This window comes from Mustela lutreola, chromosome 3, assembly GCF_030435805.1.
Source record: "Mustela lutreola isolate mMusLut2 chromosome 3, mMusLut2.pri, whole genome shotgun sequence".
NCBI classification, from domain to species: domain Eukaryota; kingdom Metazoa; phylum Chordata; class Mammalia; order Carnivora; family Mustelidae; genus Mustela; species Mustela lutreola.
Genome location: NC_081292.1, coordinates 110,946,020 through 110,971,909, shown reverse-complemented (window position 1 = coordinate 110,971,909; position 25,890 = coordinate 110,946,020). Strand labels below are relative to the sequence as shown.

Here is a 25,890-nt window from a genome sequence, read left to right as displayed (position 1 = left end):
GTAGTGATCCAAAAGGGTATGTGCACCCAAATGTTTATAGCAGCAAGGTCCACATAGCCAAACTATGGAAAGAACCTAGATGTCCATCAACAGATGAATGGATAAAGAAAAAGTGGTATATAAATACAATGGAATACTATGCAGCCATCAAAACCCCCCAAATCTTGCCATTTGCAATGACATGGATGGAACTAGAGAATATTATGCTAAGTGAAATAAGTCAATCAGAGAAAGACAATTATCATATGATCTTTCTGATATAAGGATTTTGAGAGGCAGGGTGGGGGTTCATGGAGGTAAGGGAAGGAAAAATGAAACAAGATTGAACCAGGGAGGGAGACAAATAATAAGAGACTCTTAATCTCAGGAAACAAATTGAGGGCTTCTGGGGGTGGGGGAGGGATAAGGTAGCTGGATAATGGACATTGGGGAGGGTATATGGTGAGTGCTACGGATTGTCTAAGACTGATGATTCACAGGCCTCTACCCTTAAAATAAAGAAACATTATATGTTAATAAATAATAAACAAACATTACAGGGACAAAAAGGGGGTGGTATATGCCTGTTTAGTTCATAGAGTTGGTAGAGTGTAGACTCTTGATCTTGGGGTTTTGAGTTTGAGCCCCATGTTGGGTACAATAATTACTTAAAAAAATAAAATATTTAATTTTTTCCCTAATGGATATAGATACAAAGTTCACTAACTAAATACTAGCAAGTAAAATCCACCAATTTATAAAAGAATATTATGGATACATGGGTTTACCTGAAAAATCCATAACTGTTATAACTTTCAACAATCAATCAAAGCAAATCACTCTATTTTACTATTAACTCTGAGGATTTACAAGACAGTAGTTGATAAAAGTGAAAAACAGTAAAAACAACAATAAATAACAGCAAGAATAGAAAGGGAATTTCTTAGATTAACAGAATTTACAAAAATACAACAACTGATACCACACTTAATGTCTTGATGTTGAAAGACTGATTGCTTTCTTCCAAGATTGAGAGAAATTAAAGACTCAATGATATACATACATACTTATGGATTAGAGGGCTCACTATTTTTAGTATGTCAAATCTCTCCTATAAATTTACAGATTTAGTCTATCAAAATTTCAGCAAGTTACTGATGCTCTTTTCGTGTTTTGTCAACTCAATTTTAATATTGTCTATTGCCATATTCTCAAATTCATTAATAATTTCTTTTATAGTACCTAATATACTATTAATCCAATCTAGTATTTTTCATCTTAGATTGTTTTTATGAATATCAGATTTTGCAGTTTTAAATTTTTAGTATTTTAACTTTTCTTTTTTTAAAAAATCATTCATGTGTCTGCTTAATATCCTCATGCCTATTTTTTAAATATATGAGATGTAATTATAATCGACTGGCAATATCATTAAAAAAGAGAATATATTATTTGCATTATTTCTATTATTTACATTTTTATACTCATCCTGGGGGTAATATTTTCCTGATTTTTCTACATGCCTCATAATTTTGTTATTGGAATCCTACTGTGGTAATGTCATCTTACGGGGTGCTAGATAGGTTTCTATTCTTTTAAATATTCTTTTTTTCCCCTTCTTTTTTTAATTTTTTATAAACATATATTTTTATCCCCAGGTTTATGAATCGCCAGGTTTACACACTTCACAGCACTCACCAAACAAAGCACATACCCTCCCCAATGTCCATAACCCACCCCCCTTCTACTAACCCCCCTCCCCCCAGCAACCCTCAGTTTGTTTTGTGAGATTTGTATTCTTTTAAATATTCTTAAGCAGAGTAGCAACTTGATCAGATTTGCATTTTGAAAATGTAAATGCTAATTCCAGGTATAGGGCAAAAGAAAACATTTCACTGGAATAAAAAGCTCAGTTAGAAAACTGTTGTTGTAATCCAGTCAGGAGAGAAATTATGAGAGTTTAATCAGTGCCTAACACAGTGCTTGCTTGCCAAATGATAATCATCAGATTATTATTTGTTGTGTTGTACTGATTCCTGATCAATACATAGTAGTTAGTTATTTAAATTAACTTTTTTGATTTATAGAATATTTTATATTGGAAAGCAATTCCATGCTGAAGGAAGCTATCCTGAAGAAGAAGATAGTAAAGTCAGAAATTAAAATGCTTCATATTGACGACTATGGTAAAGTTTTGTGCATGCTATGTTATTTAAGAACAACATTCTCTGCATCTTATAGTTTTATGTGTAAATGACTCTCCATATTTAATATTTTGCTCTTTCTTTAAAAGAACTTCCTTTACAGTTGTCCTTTCCCAAAGATTTTACGGACCGAAACCAGTATGCTCTTCTGTTAATAATGTAAGTATTCTATTTGTTTTTGAAATGAAGGAATCTAAAGGCTTTATAATTTTTCTTAGGTCTCACATGACAGCATTCTGATTAAAAAAAAAACAATAAAAAAAATTCCTACATGTGTAGTTAACTGTGGAGCAGTCAGTGGTATGAACTTGTCAAAGACACCACCAAAAAACAATATGGAGGGTTGTGTAATTTGTAATTCTTACCTCCGAAGTCCAACTCAGTTTTACTACTGGGAATAATGACACATGTGGTTTGGCTTATCAATATCTGTTCAGCAATTACTCAAGTCCTATGCTTTTATTTTTTGTTTTGTTTTCATATATAGTATTGGTCTCTTTCTTTGCAATGTATTTATCGTATCATAGTCATGCTGGATTCATAAAGCCTTTTTTTTTTTTTAAATTGTAAGAATACTTAATATGAGATCTACTCTCTTGACAAATCTTAAATGCACAATAAAGTATTGCTAACTATAGGTACAATGCTGCATAGCAGGTCTGTAGAACTTACTCATCTTGCATGACTAAAATTTTATACCCACTGAATATCAACTCCCCAATTCCCCTCCCCTAGCAATACCACTCTACTCTCGGCTTCTAGGAATTTGATTATTTTAGATGCCTTTGAGACTGGAATCATGCAGTATTTGACCTTTGGTGACTGGCTTATTTCATTTAGGATAATGTCCTTAAGGAGCATCTATGTTGTCATAGGCCCTGTGCTCTTTATCAGTTGTTTATGCAACAGTGAGAAAACACTGATTGTCACTGGTGAAACCATTGGTTATATTTATATCACTCCTGCCAGTTCTCCTTCTTGGGTTCATGGCCAGCAGGAAGTACCTCCCATGCTCAGAAAACCTTTTTCCAACTTAGAATCGAATTCATTCATACTTTCTGTGAGATCATATTCTGAAATAGTACTGGGCACAGAGACCCATAGCATCTAATGGTTGACTAACTTGATACCGATGCAGCATTTTATTCCTGAGAGTTATTGGTTATTTTCCTCATTAAGAACCTAGCCAGCATATATTGCTAAGACAGTGCTTGAAGTTGTCTAAAATTATATCAGAACCTTATTAGGAAAGGGAAATGAAAACAGAATTACTTGTTGTTTGAATATAGAGAATATAGAGATTAATTGTTCAGTCTATGAAATCAAAGTTCCTGGCTTTAAATTCCAGTTTTGTCATTAATTAGCTGTGTCCTTGAGGAAGCTGCTTAACCTCATTTAGGGCTCAATTTCTCCAAATACAAAACAAGCATTAAAATACAGGCTATGTTTTTAGATTAAATGAAATACAACATGTAAAGTGCCAGGCACATGACTATTTTAATTATTTTGATTATAGTTCATTATTTTATATAGATTATAGATTCTTTAATAAATAGAAATAGTTTGTCACATAATTATAAGCAGCTAAATACAGAAAACATTATACTTAATATTTCCCCACATTCCATTATCTATTCCTAATGTTAATGCCTAAACCTCATCTAGTTTTTCATGCCCAGACCATTCTCCTTTGTCCCTAAATAACCAGAAGGCCCTGAAAGTTCTTGGTGACTTCCTGAGGAAGTTCTTATTTGCTCTTTTATAATACCTTCTTTTGTCCCTTTTCTTTCACCTACTTTTCTTCAATCCCTACTTAAAGTATATGTGTGATTTATTGAGGAAAATATTTCAGGAGACAAAATGAGACAAAAAAAAAAAAATCTTAAACCCTATATTCTGTCTCAGTCATATCTCCCTTTGGGAAAAGAGGCCTTTTTATTCATTTGGGGTGGTGGTTCTCAGAGAAAGGAACCCTATTAGGCATTCTTCCATGAAGTACTGCCTCACTCAAGCAGATGGATATGTAGGCAATCATTCACCTGTCCGTTGGCTCCAGAGTAATGTCACAGTCTGGGGTGAAAAGTAGATGGGAATTATAGATTCTCACTATAGCCCTGAGTCAGAGAAACTACCTAACTTGTTGTGGCATCTGATACGAGCTTTATGCTAGATGATTTTTATTTTGTAAGCACTTATAGATTGCCCTCCCTAAGCTGTGAATCAATGGATCCACCCTCTCCAATATACTCTTGTCCAGACCCCAAACAGGATGCTGCAGCCCTGGCAGTGTGGAAGCAGGCCCTAGAGTAGCAAGCACCACTTCAAAGTGATGCATGCCCCTAAGAAAGTGAAAATAAACACACACACACCAGTCAGAGAACCAACAGTAGGCTGGAGGCAGACAACTGATCTGACTCCAGGCCCCACCCACCAATGAAAGCTTCTCAGGGGACAGCCAGGGAAAGTGCCCTGAAGTTTGGTGCCACTACATCTCTGGTAAATGCATGGTCTGACTCAAGTCAAGCCCAGGGCATTTCCAGGCTGGCCCATCGACACCACAGGGAGTAAACACTGCCCACAATAGGCCAAGAAAGCTACTGCAGATTACTGGACTGAAGGAAAAAGCAGCTCTGCCACAGCAGCACAGTAGATATATCACACATAGAAGACACCCCTGAAGGAACAGATTCTGGTGAAAAGGGGACACTACCTAGCAGGAAACTAAAGAGCCTCTTCTTCATAATGCCATTAGTTGCAAGTCCAGATGTGGCTGTCTCCCCTAACACAAAGAAGCCTTACAGAAAGTAAGACAAATAAGGAGACAGAGGAATATGTCCCAAATAAAAGAAAAAGACAATCACAGCAAGAGACCAAAGCAAAATGGAGGTAAGTAATATGCCTGTTAAGAATTTAAAGTAATAATCATAAAGATACTCAGCAGACATAAAGAAAGAGTAGAAGACATCTCTGATGCTTAATGAGATTAAAAAAAGAACTGATTAGAGGTAAGGAGCACAATAAATGAATTAAAAAATATACTAGATGTAATAAATAGTAGAAGAGATGAAGCAGAAGACTGGACCAGTGACCTGGAGGACAGAATAACAGAAAATAAGCTGAGCAGATGGGGATTATATTATATAATATATAAGCAGGTTATATATAACCTATATATGTCACATATTATATATAATTATATATAATACAAATATAGTCTTCTATATAATATATAAGCAGATTATGTTATATAACATGTATATTATATATATATATATATATATATATATATATATATATATATATATTTAAAACAGACTTAGAGAATTTAGTCATTTGCTTTATTGGGTCACAGAAGAAGAGAAAAGAAAAGGAGGCAGAAAATTTATGTGAAGAAACAATAGTTGTAAATCTCTGAAATCTGGACAAGGGAACAAATCCAGATAACCTAGGCACAGAGAGTCCCCCCCACGGACACATAAAATCTACCCAAGGAGGTCCACACCAAGATATACAGTAATTAAGGTGGGAAAAGTAGTGACAGAGAATTTTAAAAGCAGCAGAAGAAAACAGTTATATTCAAAGGAAACCACATAAGGTTACCAGATGATTTTTTAGTAGAAACCCTGCATGCCAGAAGGAGTGGCATGCATATTCAAAATATTGCAGCCAAGAATATGCTATCCAGCAAGGCCATCCGTTAGAATAGAAGGTGAGATAAAGAGTTTTCTAGACACACAAAAGTTAAAGGAATTCATGACCTGTAAATGAGCCCTGCAAGAAATGTTATAGGGGACTCTGAGTGGAAAGGAAAGATCATAAGCTATGGTAAGGAAAGTAGGAAGCACAAAAGTAGTAAAAATAAGTATATTTATAAAAGTCAAGGAACTGACAAAATAAAAGGATATGAAGTATGACACCATATACCTAGAAAGTAGGAAGTCGTTAAGAATGAGTTCAAACTTAATATATACTGCTATATACAGAAGATATTATATACAAACTAAATGGTAACCATAAATAAAAAAAATCAGTGATATGCAAAAAATAAAGAGAAAGTAATCAAGTACATCACTAAAGAAATCCAACTTATCTTGAGAGAAGAGAGCAAGAGAAGAAAGTAACAGAGAAGAACTACATAAATGACCACAAAACAAGTAACAAAATGACAGTAAGTACTGACTTATCAGGAACGACATTGAATGAAAATGGACTAACCATTCCAATTAAAAGACACAGGGTAATAAAATGGATGAAAAAATAAGACCCATATGCTGCACACAGAACACTCATTTCAGACCTAAAGACACATGCAGATTGAAAGTGAAAAGATGAAGAAGAATCTATCATGCAAATGGGTGTGAAAAGAAAGCCGTGATGGCAATACTTATATTGGTCAATATACCTTAAAACAAAGACTGTTATGAGACAGAGAACAGCACTATATAATCATTCAGGGGACAATCCAACAAGAAGATATAGCAATTGTAAGTATTTATTCACCCATCCTAGGAGCAAACAAATACATAAAGCAGTTAATAACAAACATAACAGAAATAATCAATAGTAATACAATAACAGTAGGGGCCTTTACACCCCACTTATTACATCAATGGACAGATCATACAAAGACAATCAAGAAGATAACAGTGGCTTTTAAGGACATTTTGGACCAGATAGACCTAAAAAATTCTGTTCAAGACATTTCACCCCAAATTAGTAGAATACACCTCCTTTTCAAGTGTACATGGAACATTCCGAAAATAGATCACATCTCAGACCACAAAGTAAGTCTCAACAAATTTAAAAAGACTAAAGTCATACCTGGCATCTTTTCTGAGCAGAATGTTATGAAACTAGACATCAATCACAAGAAAAATTCTGGAAAAAACAAATTTACTAAGATACTAAATAACATGGTACTAAACAATGAATGGATCAAACAAGAAATCAAAGAGGAAATAAAAGATAATAATAATACATGGAGAGAAATGGAAAGGAAAACACAACAATCCAAAATCTTTGGGATACAGGATGTAGCAAAATTGCCTCAAGAAGCAAAAAAATCTCAAACAAGCAACCCAACATGACACCTAAAGGAGCTAGAAAGAGAGTAAAAAAACACCAAACCAGTAGAAGGAAGGAAATAATAAGGTTAAAGCAGAAATACATGAAATAACAACTTAAATAGTACAAATCAATCAAACCAGGAGTTGATTCCTTGAAAAGATCAACAAAACAAACAGACTCATAAAAAAGAGAGACTTAAATAAAGCCAGAAAGAGGAGAAATGACAAATGATATCACAGAAATAAAAAGGATTTTAAGAATATTTTGAAAAGTTACATTGCTAGCAAATCTGACAACCTAGAAGAAATGGATAAATTCCTAGAAACATGTAATCTACTAAAAGAAGAAGGAAGAAATAGAAATTTAGACAGACCAACTACTAGCAATGAAACCAAATCAGTAATCAAAAAAGTCTCCACAAGCAAAAACTCAATACCAGATGGCTTCACAGTTGAATTCTACTAAATATTAAAAGTTAATATTTAATTTATTTAAATTTAATTTGACTAATTTAAAAAGAAATTTATTTTGATTAAAATTAAAAATATTAAATTTAATTTAATAAATTTATTAAAAGTTAATACCTCTTAAACTATTCCAAAATAGAAGAGGAAAGAAAACTTCCGAATTCATTCTATGAGGTCTGCATTACCCTGACACTAAAATGAGATAAAGATACTTAAAATTAATTAATAAGAGAGAAAAAGAATATTATAGGCCAATATTCTGATAAGTAAAGACACAAAAATCCTCAACAAAAATCAGCAAGTTGAATCCAACAATACATTAAAAAACTCATTCATCAAAATCAAGTGAGATTTATTCCCAGGATGTAAGGGTGGTTCAACATTGGCAAATCAGTCAGTATGATACATTGGATCAAGAGCAAGGATAAAAACCATATGATCATTTCAACTGATGCAGAAAAATCCATCTGGCAAAGTATAACATCCATCAGAAAAAAGTAGGTTTAGAGGGAAAATAACATCATAAAGGCCATATATGAAAAACCCACAGCTAAAATTATATTCAATGGCGAAAAACTGAGAGCTTTCCCTCTAATATCAAGAACAAGACAAGGTTGTCCACTCTCACTGATTTTATTCAACATAGTACTGGAAATCCTAGCCACAGCAATCAGGTAAGAAGAGCTAATGAAATCATCCAATTTGAAAAAAAAAGAAAATCACCCAATTTGGTAAAGAAGTGAAGCATTCACTATTCACAATGATATGGTATGATGTATATATAAAGAACTCAAGACTCTACCAAAAAGCTCCTAGAACTGAAAAATGAATTCAGTAATGCTGCAGGACAAAAAATCAATGTACAGAAATCCATTGCATTTCTATGCAGTAATAAGGAAGCAACAGAAAGAGGAATTAAGAAAGCAGTCCTATTTATAATTGTACCAAAAATAATAAAACACTTAGGCATAAACTTAATCAAGGAGGTAAAAGACTATACTCTGAAAAGTATAAAGATGTAACTAGAAAGATGTTGCTATGGCCTATGTAAGAGAAATTACTGCCTATGCTCTATTTTAGGATTTTCATCTCCTGAGGCAAGGGAAGAAAAGCAAAAATGAACTATTGGGGCTAAGTAAAGATAAAAAACTTCTGCACTATGAAGGAAACAATCGACAAAACTGAAAACCTATGGAATGGGAGAAGATATTTGCATATGACATATCTGATACAGTGTCCAAAATATAGAAAGAACTGATACAACTCAACATCCCAAAACAAACAACCCAATTAAAAATTGGGCAGAAGACATGAACAGACATTTCTTCAAAGAAGACATGCAGATGGCTAACGGACACATGAAAAGATGCTCAACATCACTCATCATCAAGGAAGTGTATATCAAAACCTCAATAAGAAAACATCTCACACCTGTCAGAGTGGTTAAAATCAATAACATAAGAAACAAGTGTTGGCAAAGATACGGAGAGAATGGAATCCTTGTGCACTGTTCATGGGATGCAAACTGGTAAAGCCACTCTGGAAAGCAGTACGGTGGCTCCTCAAAATACTAAAACCAGAACTCTCTGATCCAGTAATCACACTACTGGGTATTTACCCAAAGAATAGAAAATGATAATCTGAAAGGGTGTACGCACCCCTGTTTACTGCTGCATTAGGTGCAATAGGCAAATTTGGAAGCAGCCCAAGTTTCCATCAAAAGAAGAGTAGAGATTGAAGCAGTGATCAAAAAACATCCTGAAAAACAAGAGCCCAGGACCTGACAGATTCCCTGGGGAATTCTACCAAACACTGAAAGAAGAAATAATACCCATTCTCCTGAAACTGTTTCAAAAAACAGAAACAGAAGGAAAACTCCCAGACTCTTTCTACGAAGCCAGCATTACTCTGATCCCCAAATCAGGCAAAGACCCTATGAAAAAGGAGAATTTCAGACCATATCCCTGATGAATATGGATTCCAAGATTCTCAACAAGATCCTAGCTAATAGGATCCAACCGTACATTAAAAAGGTTATCCACCATGGCTAGGTGGGACTTACCCCTGGGATGCAAGGGTGGTTCAATATTCACAAATCAATCAGTGTGACAAAAGAAATCAATAAGAGAAGAGAGAAGAACCACATGGTCCTTTCAATTGATGAAGAAAAAGCATTTGACAAGATAAAGCATTCTTTCCTGATTAAAACACTTTCAAAGTATAGGGACAGAGGGAACACTCCCCAATTTCATAAAAACTATCTATGAAAAACCCACAGCAAATATCATCCTCAATGGGGAAAAGCTGACAGCCTTCCTTTTGAGATCAGGAACACGACAAGGATGCCCACTCTCACCACTGCTGTTCAACATAGTACTAGAAGTCCTAACAACATCAATCACACAACAAAAAGAAATAAAAGTATTCAAATTGACAAAGAAGAAATCAAACTCTCTCTCCTCACAGATGACATGATACTTTATATGGAAAACCCAAAAGACTACACCCCCAAACTACTAGAACTCATACAGCAATTCAGTAATACGGCAGGATACAAAAGCAATGTACAGAAATCAGTTGCTTTCTTATACAGTAACAATAAAAATACAAAAAGTACAGGGAAATTAGAGAATCAATTCCATTTACTATAGCACCAAGAACCATAAGATACCTTGGAATAAACTTAACCAAAGAGGTAAAGGATCTGTACTCGAGAGGTAAAGTACAGAACACTCATGAAAGAAACTGAAGAAGACATAAAAAGATGGAAAAGCAATCCATGCTCATGGATTGGAAGACTAAACATTATTAAAATGTCTATACTGCTCAGACCAATCTATACTTTCAATGCCATCCTGATCAAAATTCCACTGGCATTTTTAAAAAAGATTTTATTTATTTATTTGACAGAGAGAGAGAGATCACAAGTAGGCCGACAGGCAGGCAGAGAGAGAGGAGGAAGCAGGCTTCCCGCAGAGCAGAGAGCCCAATGCAGGTCCCAATCCCAGGACCCTGGGACCAAAACCTGAGCCGAAGGCGCCCCTCTGCCCCACCATTGGCATTTTTCAAAGTGCTGGAATAGACAATCCTAAAATTCGTATGGAACCAGAAGAGACCCCAAATTACTAAGGAAATGCTGAAAAAGAAAAACAAAACTGGGGACATCATGTTGCCTGATTTCAAGCTTTACTACAAAGCTGGGATCACCAAGACAGCATGGTACTGGCACAAAAACAGACACATAGACCAGTGGAACAGAGCAGAGTCTAGCTATGGACCCGTAACTCTATGGACAAACAATCTTCAACAAAGTAGGAAAAAATATCCAGTGGAAAAAAGACAGTCTCTTCGACAATTGGTGCTGGGAAAATTGGACAGGTATGTATAGAAGAATGAAGCTTGGACCATTCTTACACCATACAATAAACTTCAAATGGATAAAAGACCTCAACATGAGGCAGGAATCTATCAAAGTTTGAATTTTAAGTATCTGATTTTTCTCATTTTTTTAATCTTCCACATTTAAGCAGATGAAAAATTCACCTGTAATGCAGATGAAATGATTAAGAAAAGATAGTGGCATTTAATCTAGGTAATGGAAGGGGAGAAGGGGATCATTGTGTTTCATATTTTTCTCGAACAAACTTGACCTTCTTCTTTCACAATGTATAGATAATGCATCGTAAATGTCAGTATTAATTTCTTAGTACTACTTAAAAGTGTACACCGTCAAAAGTTGGTATCTTGAAAAGGTACCACAGGAAAAACAAATTCTAAATTTATAGAAAATGTAAATGTAAGTGGTTGGTAGAGTGTCACTTGTTAGACATCTACCAAGAGGTGAAAACTTAGCCAAAATGTATGTTTTTGGACTTTCACTACTTTTCCCTAAAAAATCTTAGGGATTAAAGCATTCAAAAGATATGGTATTAATTCAGGAAAAGGCCCAGACCTAGAACTTGGTAAAAATAAATAAGACTTTCAAAATCTTAAATTCTTTATTCCAGTTAAGAATTATAAATACTTTTTAAGAATGTATTTATATGTCAAAGACAGTAAATCAATATGTTTCTAAGGTCTACTTTAATTAAATTGTGTTCTTTCAAAGATCTGGATTATTCATCTATGGTTTACGGTTAGTTGCTTTACCTGTGTCTCAGTTTACTAACTGTAAAATGATTCTTCTAATAATTGTCCATAGTTAGCACTATAGTTATTATTATTATAATTTCTATTTAACTGACACATAAAGTAAACTAAGATTAGTATCACCTGAGCTTATACAGGCACATTTTCAGTTGATAAACTGACTTCCAGAATCCAGATTTTATAGTTAGAAGGAAAAAAAAGTAACATATAACCACCAATATAACCACTGCATATAACTGAAAGTGATCGACACCCTACTGTGGGTAACATGCACATTCAGTTTATATGTAATTATCATCCATCCATTCCTCTGTTAGGAATCCACTGTAATCCCTGATATATAGCCCATGTATTGCTGGCCTCAATGTTAACATTCACAACAGCCCCATGCTGAACTGTATTCTCCGTTAGAAAATGAAGAAATAGGACACTGTTCAGGAGTTCGTCAACTGCTGCTTTTTTAAAGATACACATGCTTTGTTCTGTTTTCATCTAGAAAATTCCTATATCTGTTAAGTCAACATGTAGAATATTTTGTATTATAATATCTAAAGCAGACCTGCTGCATAGGAGATTTACATAACAGTTCACACACATCAAGAATAAGGTCAGTTCTCCTGTTCTTGATCTGTTTATGCAATGTGCTAAACTTTCTTTTGACTGTGACCATCTCTAAAGAGGTCCAAAGAAGTGGATCAAATGCTGGTCTACTTCAGTGAAGATACAGCCATCCCCAGAAACTGAAAGTAAATATCACCAAACTCCCTTCTCTTTCTACCTCCTCAGCTGCTCTGTTAGAAATTATCCCAAATGGAAACTGGCCAATGGTAAGAATTAATGTAGTAAGACTCTGACAGCAGAGTTGATTAGGAGATTGGAACTTGCTCCCATTTACTGCACAATTTCTGTGAGATATCCCTGAGGCCCTTTTCTGTTGGTTTTCTTCCAATATTTTCATGTGCTAAGATGTTTATCCTGAGGTTAATTTTGTGTGGATAATACTAACAGTCCATTTTTCAATTTATAGCTGGCTCATTAATATCCATGCTGTTCAGTGCCTCAACCTGCGTTCTGATAAGCTTTTCATTTTTTGGCTTCCTACAACAATAGAAATAACTTAATTTAATGAACTGGATTCTGCTTTTTCTTCATTGCTCTAATGATAATTGTAATGCAGTATTTATATCATACTAAGGATATATTCTCGGGCCTTTATTCAAGGGAAATCAAAGAACAAAATCCAATGGAATTCCTTTTAAAACAAGGAAAAATACCTTTAATAGACAGAAACTGACCCTAAGAGGAGGAAGCCTATTCTATTAAAAAAAAATAGGAGGAAAGGGAGAGATTGAGTAGAAAAGTAGGGGAAGGATTAAAAAAAAAAAAAAAAAAAAGATCCCATTTATTAAAGCAAAATAGCCTCTCAAATTCAGAGATCCAAATTCTGATCAAGAAAAAGAATTAAGTTATCAGTAGATTTTGAATATAAAGAAAACCTACTGGGAAAAAAAGACTTAAAAAAAAAAAAAAAGACCTAATTCAAAGCCACAAGTTTTATAATCCAGAAAAGTATGCCAGGGTAAGATTTTGGGGGGGGGTGCCGAAAGAATTATCTTTCTGCAGAAGCAGGACAAGAAAGAACTTACACATACAGGGACACACATATTATACGCCAATACACAAATACACATGATTATGTGTGGAAAGAAATCAGGTGCACACACATAAAACAAATGTCTACATATACACATCCTTTTATTCTGAACTAACTGAAAGACCCACCCACTGTTAAAAGTAGAACTTTTTAAAATTACTTTTTTAAAAGATGTATTTATTTGACAGAGAGAGAGACAGCACAAGCAGTGGGAGCAGCAGAGGGAGAGGGGGGACTCAATCCCAGGACCTTGGGATCATGATCTAAGATGAAGGCAGACACGTAATTAACCCACCCAGAAGCCCTCAAATTAGAACATTTTTAATGAAACTGTATTTTCCTTTAAACAAAAGAAAAAAAAATTGAGTACTGTTATACTAAGGCTCAGAAATTATCTAAACTGTCTAAAGCCACTGGACCTGGGCTCAACTCAGTCTGGTCCTATCATCATACCACCTGTACCCTTTTCAGAATAGCACCCCACATTACTATAATTGTAATCCCAGTGTATTAATGCAATTTTTAAAAAAGGTGTAACACTGAATAGGATATATGAACTCAAGTATATGAACACAAGTGTTGAAGAGTAATAGAATTTGAGAATTTGACTGATAAGCCTAATTTTGTATGTACTATCTGGTAGGCCTTATCGTAACCACCACCTGGAACAGGCTTTGCCAGTGTAAGAAAAGTTCTAGGTAGAAGCTTAAATAACCCTAACCATTTTAAACACTTTCCTATTGGAAATTCCTAATGGAATTCCTAATGGAATATCACTAATATTCTATTACTAATAGATTCTAATACTAATAGAATATTCTAATACTAATACTAATAGATGGGAATGTGTATAAAAAACTGTTCTCTGACAGAAAAAAATTGTTATTTCTCATGTGTTGCAGTAAATAAATATGTGAGAAAAGTCATTCTGTTATTCTGCATGTAGAAAAATCCATCCATGAGAAGAAATCTAAGGATCTTAAAATGAGAAATGGAAGAAATTAGCCTAGAAGCACTTAGCTAATGTATGTATCTCTATGTAGTATTGCTTGAAAGAGGTCAAACTTCAAGTTACAACTAAATCATCAGTAACTATATATTTCTATTAGGTAAATTTCAGATTAAGGCAAGACAAACTTGTTTAAGGAAAATGTCCTAGTCAAACTCACCTCCTTCTGTGGCCCCTCCTTCCAAAATGCCCCAATGGACAGATTAGTATAGCAGTTATATTAGTTAGTACAGCAGTTTTCAAATTCTCCCATGTAGGAGAAGAAATTCTGCCATGCAATAGATTAGAGTCAAGGAAAGTATACTCATTTTTAAAATATTTTCCTTCCATCTATGTAACCAAGTTTTACTGGTTAGGAAAAGACTTCTTAAAATGTACTGCATGTGGTCTTAACTATTTACCACATACTATTTTATAACAACAACAACAAAAAAAACACAAGGAAAAATAAAAACAGCATATAATTACTCAGGATAACTCAGCATATCCTAACATAGTTAGGACCAAAATCTAGGTCTTCAGCTCTCTTTACATTAATTTAAATAGCAATTTGTGAACCTGACCACATATGCAGTCTGAACAACTTGGTTGTTCTTCACTTGAATTCAGTTTTGGTATACAAAATTAAGTCATAAAGATTGTTTTGTCATTTTAAAGTTTTATGGGATATTGTGTTTACGCAGAGTTCTATATTTTATTACATGCTCATACCCTGAACTCTTCATCCATATAGACATGCTTAATGCTGAATGTAGTGAAATAAATGAAGACTCTGCCTTCCAAGACCTTAAGTTCTAAGAAAAGTTTAGTCATAACTTGATTTTGCTGCCTGTGTTAGGAAATACACATTTCATGTTGCTACGATATTTCCACTAGTTAGAACAGATGGGTTGTTCTTTTACCACAACCCTCAACAATATTTTATGTCCCCATTCTCAACCTTGAAACACCCTCATTTCTATGGGCCCCCAGAGATTTCTGAAACAGAGTAAAACAAAATAATGTAGTAAAAAGATGAAGATGACTGTACACCTGAGACTAATATAACTCTGTATGTTAACTATACTGCTGTAAAAATTAAAAAAAAAAAGATAAATACTTAGATCATTAAAAAAAAAAAAAGATGACACTCAGAAAAAGACAAAGAGGAACCAAATAAATTGAAGCTTGAAGCTTGCCGATTCTGCATAACAAATTCATGTTCTTTCATAACTCATCTTGAAATAAATATGTACCATGTACCAAAAAAGAAACCCCACTAGATAGAGAAATGTGTTAAAGTCATTAACTGGTAATGTATTGATATCACTGTGTGTTCTAACATTGAAAACTTTTAAAGACGAGGTTGAAAGTTAAAAATGGCCATTTTGAGAAAATACCAAAGGAGTGGAATTACATTTTTTCTCTGGCTGCTGCAAGCCTGAGTAAGGGATTGAAGGTTTTTGTTTATAAAAGTCTATAACCATTTATTAATCATTAGGTTTGAAAAATATGCCTTAAATTGTATTAAAAAATAATTTATTTGCCTGCCATAAAATGTCTGTGACTTACTAACATTTGTCTACATTTAATTTAGCTTTAAACTCATTAAGTAGCTGTGAACAATGCAATAGTTTATAACTAAACTGGAAAATTACTATCTTCCATAACAACAAAACATTTTAGTGTTACATTAAAGCTGCTGTCAGCGATCATCACTCTGATCGTCACTACCAAGGATCTGTGGATTACGCTTTCATATTTTAAGTCTTTAGGTATCATTGGTCCATCTAACACAATATCTCATATGACATGGCACAATACCTTTATCCACAGATACTGCCCAGTTTAATTTCTGCACAACTGCCCCAAAGCTTTTAAACAGTTCATTTCTTTCTTTTTTTTTTTTTTTTTTAACAGTTCTCCATTTCTAACTGCAAGGAAATATGCTCAAAATAAGCAACACTGGCTGCAAACAAAAGAATAATAACAGTTTATATTGTTTAATGAATTTAATAATTGTCTTAAATTTCTTATTATATTTCACAGAGTACTTTCAAATACATTATGTCATTTAATGCACATAAAACTCTGAGGAAAACAAGCCAGTATCTTACAATCATTAAAGATAAGGAAACAGAGTCTTGGGGTTTTAGTGTCTTGCCTATCTATATTCAAAGTAAAATTGGGACTCATATGGTCATATTTTTACCCACCTTAAAAACTGAAGTTAATAATTGTACTTTATTCTCTGTGAATCATGGTTTGCTTTCTGATATTTGCAATAAATCCCCAAGCTTCAAAATATAGTGTCTTTATAAAAACTAAAGGCTTTTTAAGGTCCTTCCATTTTAAACCTCACATGACTCTACTTTCCCTGAAAAGATCTCGTTCAACAGCATTTTCTGTGTTCAGGCATATTGTGCTAGGCATAATGATTCATGCTATTTCTCAAATGATAAACAAGTTATGTCAGTTATCACCTGGGAGTCTGGAAAAAATACCAACTCCACACTTCATTCTGAGCTAGGCAATTAGAATTCTAGGCACGAGCATGTGGATATATATATAGTAACAATCCCCAATAATCTGATAAAAAGGTAATGTTGCAAAAACTAAAAAATTAAAAATAAAAATAAAATTTCAAGAAGAGCTAAAGATTGCAGATACCATGAAAGGACAAAACTGATTTAGATTTGGATCACAGGATCATCATAATTGTGTGATTTAGAGGGGAATGGGGTGCGATCATGATTAACCCACTATAATGGAACAGTTTATAGGATAGGAATAATGATACATGTAATAAGCCATGCAAAAGACAACTTCTTCCCAGAAAGGTTAAATAAGTTTTGGTAGTGTAGATCTATTATTATAAAATAATAAGTATTTAAACCACAAAAAAACATTTTTATTAGTTTACCAGGGCTGGGCATACTGAACAGTAGAAATGTTATTTTCTCACAGTTCTGGAGAACAGAAGTCTAAGATTAAGGTGTCCACAGGTTTTATTTATTCCGAGACCTCTCTCCTTGGCTTACAGCTGGTTTCCCTCTTGCCTCTTCACAGGGTCTTGCTTCTGCATGATTCCTGTACCTAAGGTCTCTGTTCTGTCCTAATTTTCTCTTATAAGGACATCAATCAGATGGGTTAGGGCCCAACCTAAAGTCTTCATTTCAACTGACTCACCACTGGGATGGCACCATCTCCAAATACAGTCACATTCTGAGGCAGTAGGCATTAGAGATTCAACATATGGGTTTTGAAAGACAAAATTTAGCCAATAACAGCATCTGGTAAATTTTAGTCGTCCATTATTTTGTCCCACTCCTACCTCCTCCTCTCGCTGGTCTCACACAGTCCCTATTTTGGTTCAGTTCTATTTGCTGCCTGGAATTTATTTTCTTTAGCAAATCTGATAACCTAAAAGCTTATGGATAAGAACTAGTTTGTGTATTGGTATGTACTGGTGCTTCTAAGCATCAGATTTGCATACTGCAGCCAAGAAAAGCAAGTCTTGACAGGAAAACGAATAGAGTGAAGATTTCCGGTATGTAGCTCAAATAAAGTTGGAGATGCTCTCAGAACATTTCATGTTTGATGCTCTTTAAATCTATCACATGGACAAATGCATGCTTGAACTATATCTAGATCTGGATCTAGATAATCTGTGATTTTATGAGAGGCTGCTTTTTTACCTTCTCTATATTCTAGAAAATAAGGTACCAGTGTAATCTGACTTTTTAAAATAGTATCACCTTATCCCTCCAGAGACAATGTTCATGCTTAATAACCTGTATGTCCTTCTTTACTTCTAGCATTCAAATTTTTCAAACATATGTGTACTTTTCTTGTTATTAACGTTAGTGAAGCAAAACAATTTTTGCTCAATGTATCCTTAAATTTTCTTTAGTGAGAATTCCATCACACACACACACACACACACACAAATCAGGGAATGTTAATGCAATATTTCTTTTTGAGTCAGAAGTTCTTTAGGATTGTCCATTTCTTATGTTAAGAAGCGAAATTCAGTTGAGTAATTTAAAGACCTAACTGACTTTATTCAGCGATTTACGATTTGTGCAGGATCCCATCTAGCAAACAGACCTATCCAAATTGGAACGCTGTATAAGCAGGAATGGGGTGGGACAAAAGGGTTTTATCCAAAGAAAATAAGGGGTGCCTGGGTGGCTCGGTGGGTTAAGCCTCTGCCTTCCACTCGGGTCATGATCTTAGAGTACTGGGATTGAGTCCTGTATCCGGCTCTCTGCTTGGCAGGGAGCCTGCTTTCTCCTCTTTCTCTCTGCCTGCCTATCTGCCTACTTGTGATCTCTCTCTGTCAAGTGAATAAATAAAATATTTAAAAAAGAAAAAAAAAAAAAAGAAAAAGAAAGTAAGACTTTTTCAGCCCAGGTTACCTTCCCTTAAGCAGAAGATGGGGGCTCTAGGAAGGGTTATAGATCACAAAATTCCAACGTGACTGGTTTAAAATTCCAATCCTGGGAAAGAATTGAATTGCAATTAAGTTAGGTATTAAGTTCTGGTGGGATTTAGTAAAAGTGACTTCATTTTGGGTCTGTTCAGATCAGATCCTTTAGCCTTTGTATACCATCTGCAAGACATTTCTAAAACACACAGTCTGTTAGAAATTCAATAATGTAGAATCTGTATATTAACTTAATCATCGTTCATTTGAAATGTCTATGGCATGTGAATATATTTTCCTTCATTTCTCTCATTTGAAAAAGGAGTTAAAATAATCTCTTAGAACAGTTTTAAAATCTTGTTTCATATTTTCAGTTCATTAGAGAACTTTGCATTTGACATTTTACAAAGAAAAATGGCACTATACTTTCAGGTTTATTATCAAGAATTAACAGAAATTTTGGGGCGCCTGGGTGGCTCAGTGGGTTAAGCCGCTGCCTTCGGCTCAGGTCATGATCTCAGGGTCCTGGGATCGAGTCCCGCATCGGGCTCTCGGATCAGCAGGGAGCCTGCTTCCTCCTCTCTCTCTCTGCCTGCCTCTCTGCCTACTTGTGATCTCTCTCTGTCAAATAAATAAATAAAAATCTTAAAAAAAAAAAAAACTATCTAAAAAAATAAAAATTTAAAAAAAAAAAGAATTAACAGAAATTTTAATAGCCCATGGGTCCTTTCCAAAATTTTAAAATAATAAGTTTGAAAGTTAAAATGTCTACCATATTATCTACGACACTATCTACCAATTGCTCTTGTTTTGGTCCACTGTGTTGCTGTTTACAGGGATGAAGAACCAGGAGGCCAACTGGTTACGGATAAATTCCATATTGACTGGGATTCAGTACTTGTTGACACAGATAATGTCATCACGGCACGATTTGATGGCAGAGGAAGTGGATTCCAGGGTCTGAAAATTTTGCAGGAGATTCATCGAAGGCTAGGTTCAGTGGAAGTAAAAGACCAAGTAGCAGCCGTGAAGTAAGTGGGTGCACATTTCCCTACTGTTTCTCTTATAATGACAGAAGCTAGGTATATGATACATTAAATACTACTAATACTGATTCAGGGATTTATACTTTAGTGAATGGACAGTTTTCTAAGTTAGTCAAATAGACTGCTGCATTTTTCCAAGTACTTTTCACTCTTAGCACCAAATAAAACAATTATCATCCTTCCTCTCTGGAATTAAAATTTACTTTGGGTTTATGCAAATGGGAGAGACCTTATGGCCCTTGGGTGTTTGGCTGGTTAAATGTCCAACTCTGAATTCCAGCTTAAGTCAAGATCTCAGGGTTGTGAGACTGAGCCCAGCATTGGCCTCCGTGCTGGGAATGGAGCCTGCTTAAGATTCTCTCTCCCTCTCCTTCTTCTTCTGCTTTGCCCCACTCCCTATTGTAAAATAAAATGGGAGAAACCTTAATTAAACCATTTATTTACAATAATCTATAATGTCTATTATTTCCCAGTTAACTACAATGCTTGAAATTTCACAGATACCATACCCACACTAGCATGAGTGACCAAGAAATCTATTAGGTTATTTAAAACAGTACACAGAAATTGGCTAGGACATTGTCAAAATGTTAATCAGTAGGTCTGGAATGGGGCCCAAAATTCTACATTTGCATCAATCAGCCAGGTGATGTCCAAACAACTGGACCATTGCTTTAAGTAGCAAGATTTTGGGATCCATGATCCTTCAACATGAATAAGGCTCCAGCCACTTAAGTATTCTTTGTTTGAGTTCTGGGTTTTGTATATATGTATGCATGTGTGTGGATGCCCAGAATGAATTCTCCTGTGCATTTGACTCAAGAAAATTTAACTTTTTTTTTCATTGCAGGTTTTTACTGAAACAGCCATACATTGACTCCAAAAGATTAAGCATTTTTGGAAAGGTAAACAGAAATGTATATATGTATTTTTATATGTATATAAAGTACATATTTATACATATGTATTATTTGTGCTTGTATTTGTACATATATAATTTCTTTATTTTACTATAATCTCTCTGTACTATTCTTTAAAATGTAATGTTATAATTAATACTATATACATTCAGTCATTTATAAATCCAGCAACTATTTACTATCTAATTGGTGCTGGTATTAGAAAAACTGAACAACCACCAAAAAAAATCTGTTTTCATAAAGCTTATCTTCTAGAAAGGAGGAACAGATAAGCACATAAATGAAAAGATAGCTTCATATAGCACTATCTTATAAGGAAAACAAAAAAAATAGGTGGACAAAAATTAACTCTAGGAAGGGCCAATGTTATTAGATTAAGTGGTCAACAAAGGTCCCTTGGATTAAGTTATGTTTAGGCTGGTACCTAAGTAACAAAAGTCCTATTAACCTCTTGAAGCAGGGTGTTCTCTCAGTAAGGATCAAGTACCACAGCCTTGAAGAAGACTACAAGGCTTAGAAACTGAAAGATGACCAATATGTATAATTATGTCTTTAGTGTTTTCTGCATGACATTTATCATTGCAATAATTTTTATGTCAGTTTCAACATCATATTCACAGTAGGGAAACAGACTCCATATAGATACTTACTAGTCAACTAGTTCATTCATATTACTAGGCTAGACACTAAACAGATACTAAAATGAAAGGAAGGAGATCTAGTACTCTTTTAATTTAGAGTCAAAGCAAATTATTGGTGTTCATGGATTTCAACATAAAATATGTTTTACTATCCCTAAATGAACCCAGAGATACAGGACATGAATAACTGATCATTTTACTGGGGTGTAAATTTTGGTGGTGTTCACTGATAAGTAGGTATAAGAAAAGCTGTTTGACAAGTGAATAAAATGTAAATAAGCACAAATTCTTCCCTGACTTCATACACCTGCAGTGCACCAAGTCTTTGCTTTATTTTATTCTTATCCTCAGTAACAGTCAAGAGATCAATAGGGATAATGCTCCTCTGACGTAAGCAGAAATAAATGAAAGCCCATCACTAACAATAAAGACAGTGAAAAAATGGAAATGTCTAGAAAGTGATCATTCCAAAGAAATGGAAACTCTAAACAGATTAATAAATGCATAAAGCAAAGTCTTATCATATGCTTATAGCATTGATGAACCTTGAGGACACTGTGCTCAGTGACATGAACCAGTCACAGAGGGATAAATTCTGTGTGACCCCACTTACATAAGCTATCTAGAGTAGTGAAGTACACGAAGACAGAAGAGTGGGATGATGGTTGTCAGGGGGAAGGGAAAAGGAAAGCTGGTTGCTTATAGGTAATAGAGTTAATGGGTAATAGGTAACAGATTTCAGATTCACAAGATGAAAAAGTTTTAGGGATCTGTTTCACAATAATGTGAATACACCTGACACTACTGAACTATGTGCTTAAAAGCGGTTACTCTGGTAAATATTAGGTGTTTCTTGTCACACGCATACATAAAAAAGTACATATAGTGAAGAACATTTTACTCTTTAATGGTCCTGATACATGTAAGGACTTAGGGCTTATGCATTTCAAGGCTCTACTCACTAAACACAGAAATAAGTCTAAAAGATCAAATGAGCTATAGAAACATTCATTACTGCGGAAATTTAGATTCAAAAGGTTGTAAAATGCCTCACAGAGAAAGTGGAGTATAACCGAATGGCAAAAGTCATTCAGTGAGGAGAGGGCAAGGAGAAGGCTTTTGTATAATGCCCAGTGTCAGCAGGGAGGGCATAGCTGAGGAACATGAATAAAATGACTGACTATAATTAAGGCTCACATAAAGGAATGAGAAGTGACACACTGAGAGTAAGTCTGGGCACAGACCTCAGGAAGTCCTTCATATTAACCAGAAAGTTGGTTAAGTCTAAAAACGAAAAAATAAAGTTCTAGGCCTTGGATTTAGAAGTTCAAAATCCCATATTTATCATTTTATTAGGGAACTGATGAGCCTCAGGGAATTGACTCTGGCAATGTAAATATACAAAAGACAAAGGATATAAATGAAACATAATTAGATTTTAAATGGAAAAAATATCCCATCTCTTTTAAACAAGTACATGTATCTGTGACTGGAATTATAATTTAGAAGGTAGCTTTCTGATCCTGTAAAGGAACACTGTTAGCTTCAAGACTTCGTAGGTCTCATAATTTTTTTTTTCCTTGGTATGTACTTATTTCATTTCAGTATCAAATTAAGTTAAACTCATAAAATTAGCTGGGGAGTAATGATCTTGCTTGTTTTGGAATTAGTTAAAAAGCTAAATGAGGCTTTCTTTTCTTTGTTGGAAATATTTAAGTTAATGTTTAAATTTATTTAATCAGTGCAAGAATACTAAGATTTTTCCATTTCTTCTGGAGTCAATTTTAGTACTTTAAAACAATTATTTTCCATTTCATTTATCTTTAAAGATTGTTTTGAAACATAGCATATATTCCATTATATGCTAGTGGGGACAATGCCCCATTTGACTACTAGTTTGGTTTATTAGTGCCCTTCTGCCTTTGCTAGAGCACTCCCTCTTAATTGTTCTTATTCCCCTTGCTTGTCTCTCTCTTCTGCACCCCCGCCCCAATACCTAACTCTTTTAATGAACCATATTTTGGCTTAGTTGTTCTCCTTTTGTCTTTTCTGTTTCACTAAATTTCTACCCTTACTATCCTTGTTTTTTTTCTTCTAATTTTTAAATCCATTTTGTTCTTAAATTATTGACTTGAATGTCTGGCTTATTAATTTTCAGTTTTCCTTTGAGTTATAAAATCCCTTTGTATTACTCCCTTAAGTACTTCCTACCAGTATTGAGAGGTAGTACTTTGTTTTAAAACTTCATATCATTATCCCCAGAACCTAACCTCACCTCACATAATACATAATCCTAATATTTTTTCTCTCAAGTAATTATATCTATGTGTGAAAGGTAAGAAAACTAAAAAATTTTCTAACTTTTATTTAAAACAAAACAAAACAAAACAAAACACCTAATTATGTGTTTTGTGAATAGGTGGCAAAATTCTAAACCTATAAACACCATGTGTAGAACTGATATTGCTATGATAACCAGGCGACATCAATGCATCACTGGGGAATAAAATTAATCCATTCCACATTTATCCAATGTCTCTTATGTGCTTACTACTTTTCAAAGTGCTGGACATATGGCAATCACACATACACACACACATGCACACACATTTTTTGAAATTTTAGTTTAGTGAGAAAAGAAATAAACAAAAAAATCAGTAAAGTTTATAAAATGTCAGTGATAGAACAATTAAGGAAAATTAAGCAGAGAGGGGGCCCAAGATTAAGGAAGAGATAGCAATTTCCATTTGGAAGAGAGGAAAAATTTGACTAAGAAATCATGTTTGGCCGCAGACCAGTGAATTTGAGAAGGCAAGAAACAAGGATATCCGAGGAAGGTTTAAAAAAAAAAAAAAAAAGTCCAAACATATGCATTAATATGGAAGTTTGTTAAAACTTGACTTACGGAGTGCCTGGGTGGCTCAGTCAATTAAGCGTCTGCTTCTCCCTCTCCTTCTAAACTTCCACCCTGTTTGTGCTCTCTTTCTCACTCAAACAAAACAAAATAAAACAAGACAAAAAACAAAAAAAACTTGACTTAGGGAGGTAGTTATTACTTATACTTTTATATATTCTCAATTGAGATAGGGCTTGTTAGTGGCAGTCACTTCTAAGGTTTGAAGCTTTTAACATATATAATGTGAAAGACACAAGACAGGATTTTAAGAATTGTAATAAAATGTGATCACAAATTAAAAGGATTTAATGTAAAATAATACAAAGCAATAAACTGTGTTACTCATAATATGTGTATTATATTTTTATTTCAAATCATCATATGCCATAAGTGATATGGTTCACAAAGAATCTTAAGTCTGAGGCTAGGAAAACCTTTTTTCAACTGTATTCTTTTGACTATATACATTAACTCTCAGAGTACTCAAAAAAGTCACTTAACGATTATCTGAAAAAACAGGGTGCATAAAAATAGAAGTTCCCAATGAAATGGTTATTACAGACCCCACACCCAGTTCCTCTAAGTCCATCTATCTATTGGATTCAGTTTCTTCTATATGGATATAACTTTATTAAAATGAAATATTCTCAGGAAACATTTCCATACTTTAAGTCCACTGAATAAAAAATTTTCAAAGATAAATTTGTTAAAATTGTGTAAGTAATACTAAAATGCTATGCAAATGGAAAGGACTTAACTATGAATGGAAAAATCTGATCACTGAGAAACCAATAAAATGAAGCACAATTGAACAGAACAGCCTATACCATTAACTGTTCTTGATCTATATCAAATAGAAAACATCCTCCAATTAACTAAGTCAATATGATGACCCACAATTTCTGGCATCCTCCTGACAGACAGGGGTTGTTTTTAAATTAAAATCACCATCTTCTCTCTACCTAGAATTTACATCTGAATCTTACCCTTGTCCTAGATATATTTTTTGAGAACTATTTCAAGATCTACTCTTGCATTCAGTGAGTAAATATAAAATGTTACAGAGGAAGGTGGGCAATTAAAATTTAATTTATTCTAATGCCTCCCTGTGTTGATTTTCTTTTAAAAATAGAAGTTATTTTGGTGAAATAAATCAAATTAAGGCAGCATTTTGGATTAGGTTTTTGAAAGCTATAGAAAGAATTCTATTCAACAGATTTCACTATCATTAAGTCTTCAAGAGTATTTAGCTTCATTAATCTCAAATTTTCATATAAATAATAGTAAAATGCAACTCTTTGTGCACCAGCAATGATTTACAACCCTTGTTTCACTTTAAAATCCACATGGAAAGCTCCACAGCTCATTCTCCACAGACTAAATTGTTTTCCAGAGCGTTATGTACTTTAAGTCTCCACTGGTCTAGGGAATGCTGGTTGAAGCTAGGGAA

General features: G+C 34.2%; 1 protein-coding gene across 2 annotated transcripts in view; it reads left to right on the top strand.

Annotated features, from left to right (window-relative positions):
* DPP10 (dipeptidyl peptidase like 10) overlaps positions 1 to 25,890 on the top strand; it is a 646,930-nt gene that overhangs the window by 608,983 nt on the left and 12,057 nt on the right. For both annotated transcript variants that reach the window (XM_059166678.1, XM_059166679.1), the window contains exons 18-21: positions 2,067 to 2,165; positions 2,273 to 2,342; positions 19,774 to 19,968; positions 20,834 to 20,888. In XM_059166678.1, coding sequence (XP_059022661.1) covers positions 2,067 to 2,165; positions 2,273 to 2,342; positions 19,774 to 19,968; positions 20,834 to 20,888 — 419 coding nt within the window. The remainder of the gene's footprint in view (positions 1 to 2,066; positions 2,166 to 2,272; positions 2,343 to 19,773; positions 19,969 to 20,833; positions 20,889 to 25,890) is intronic.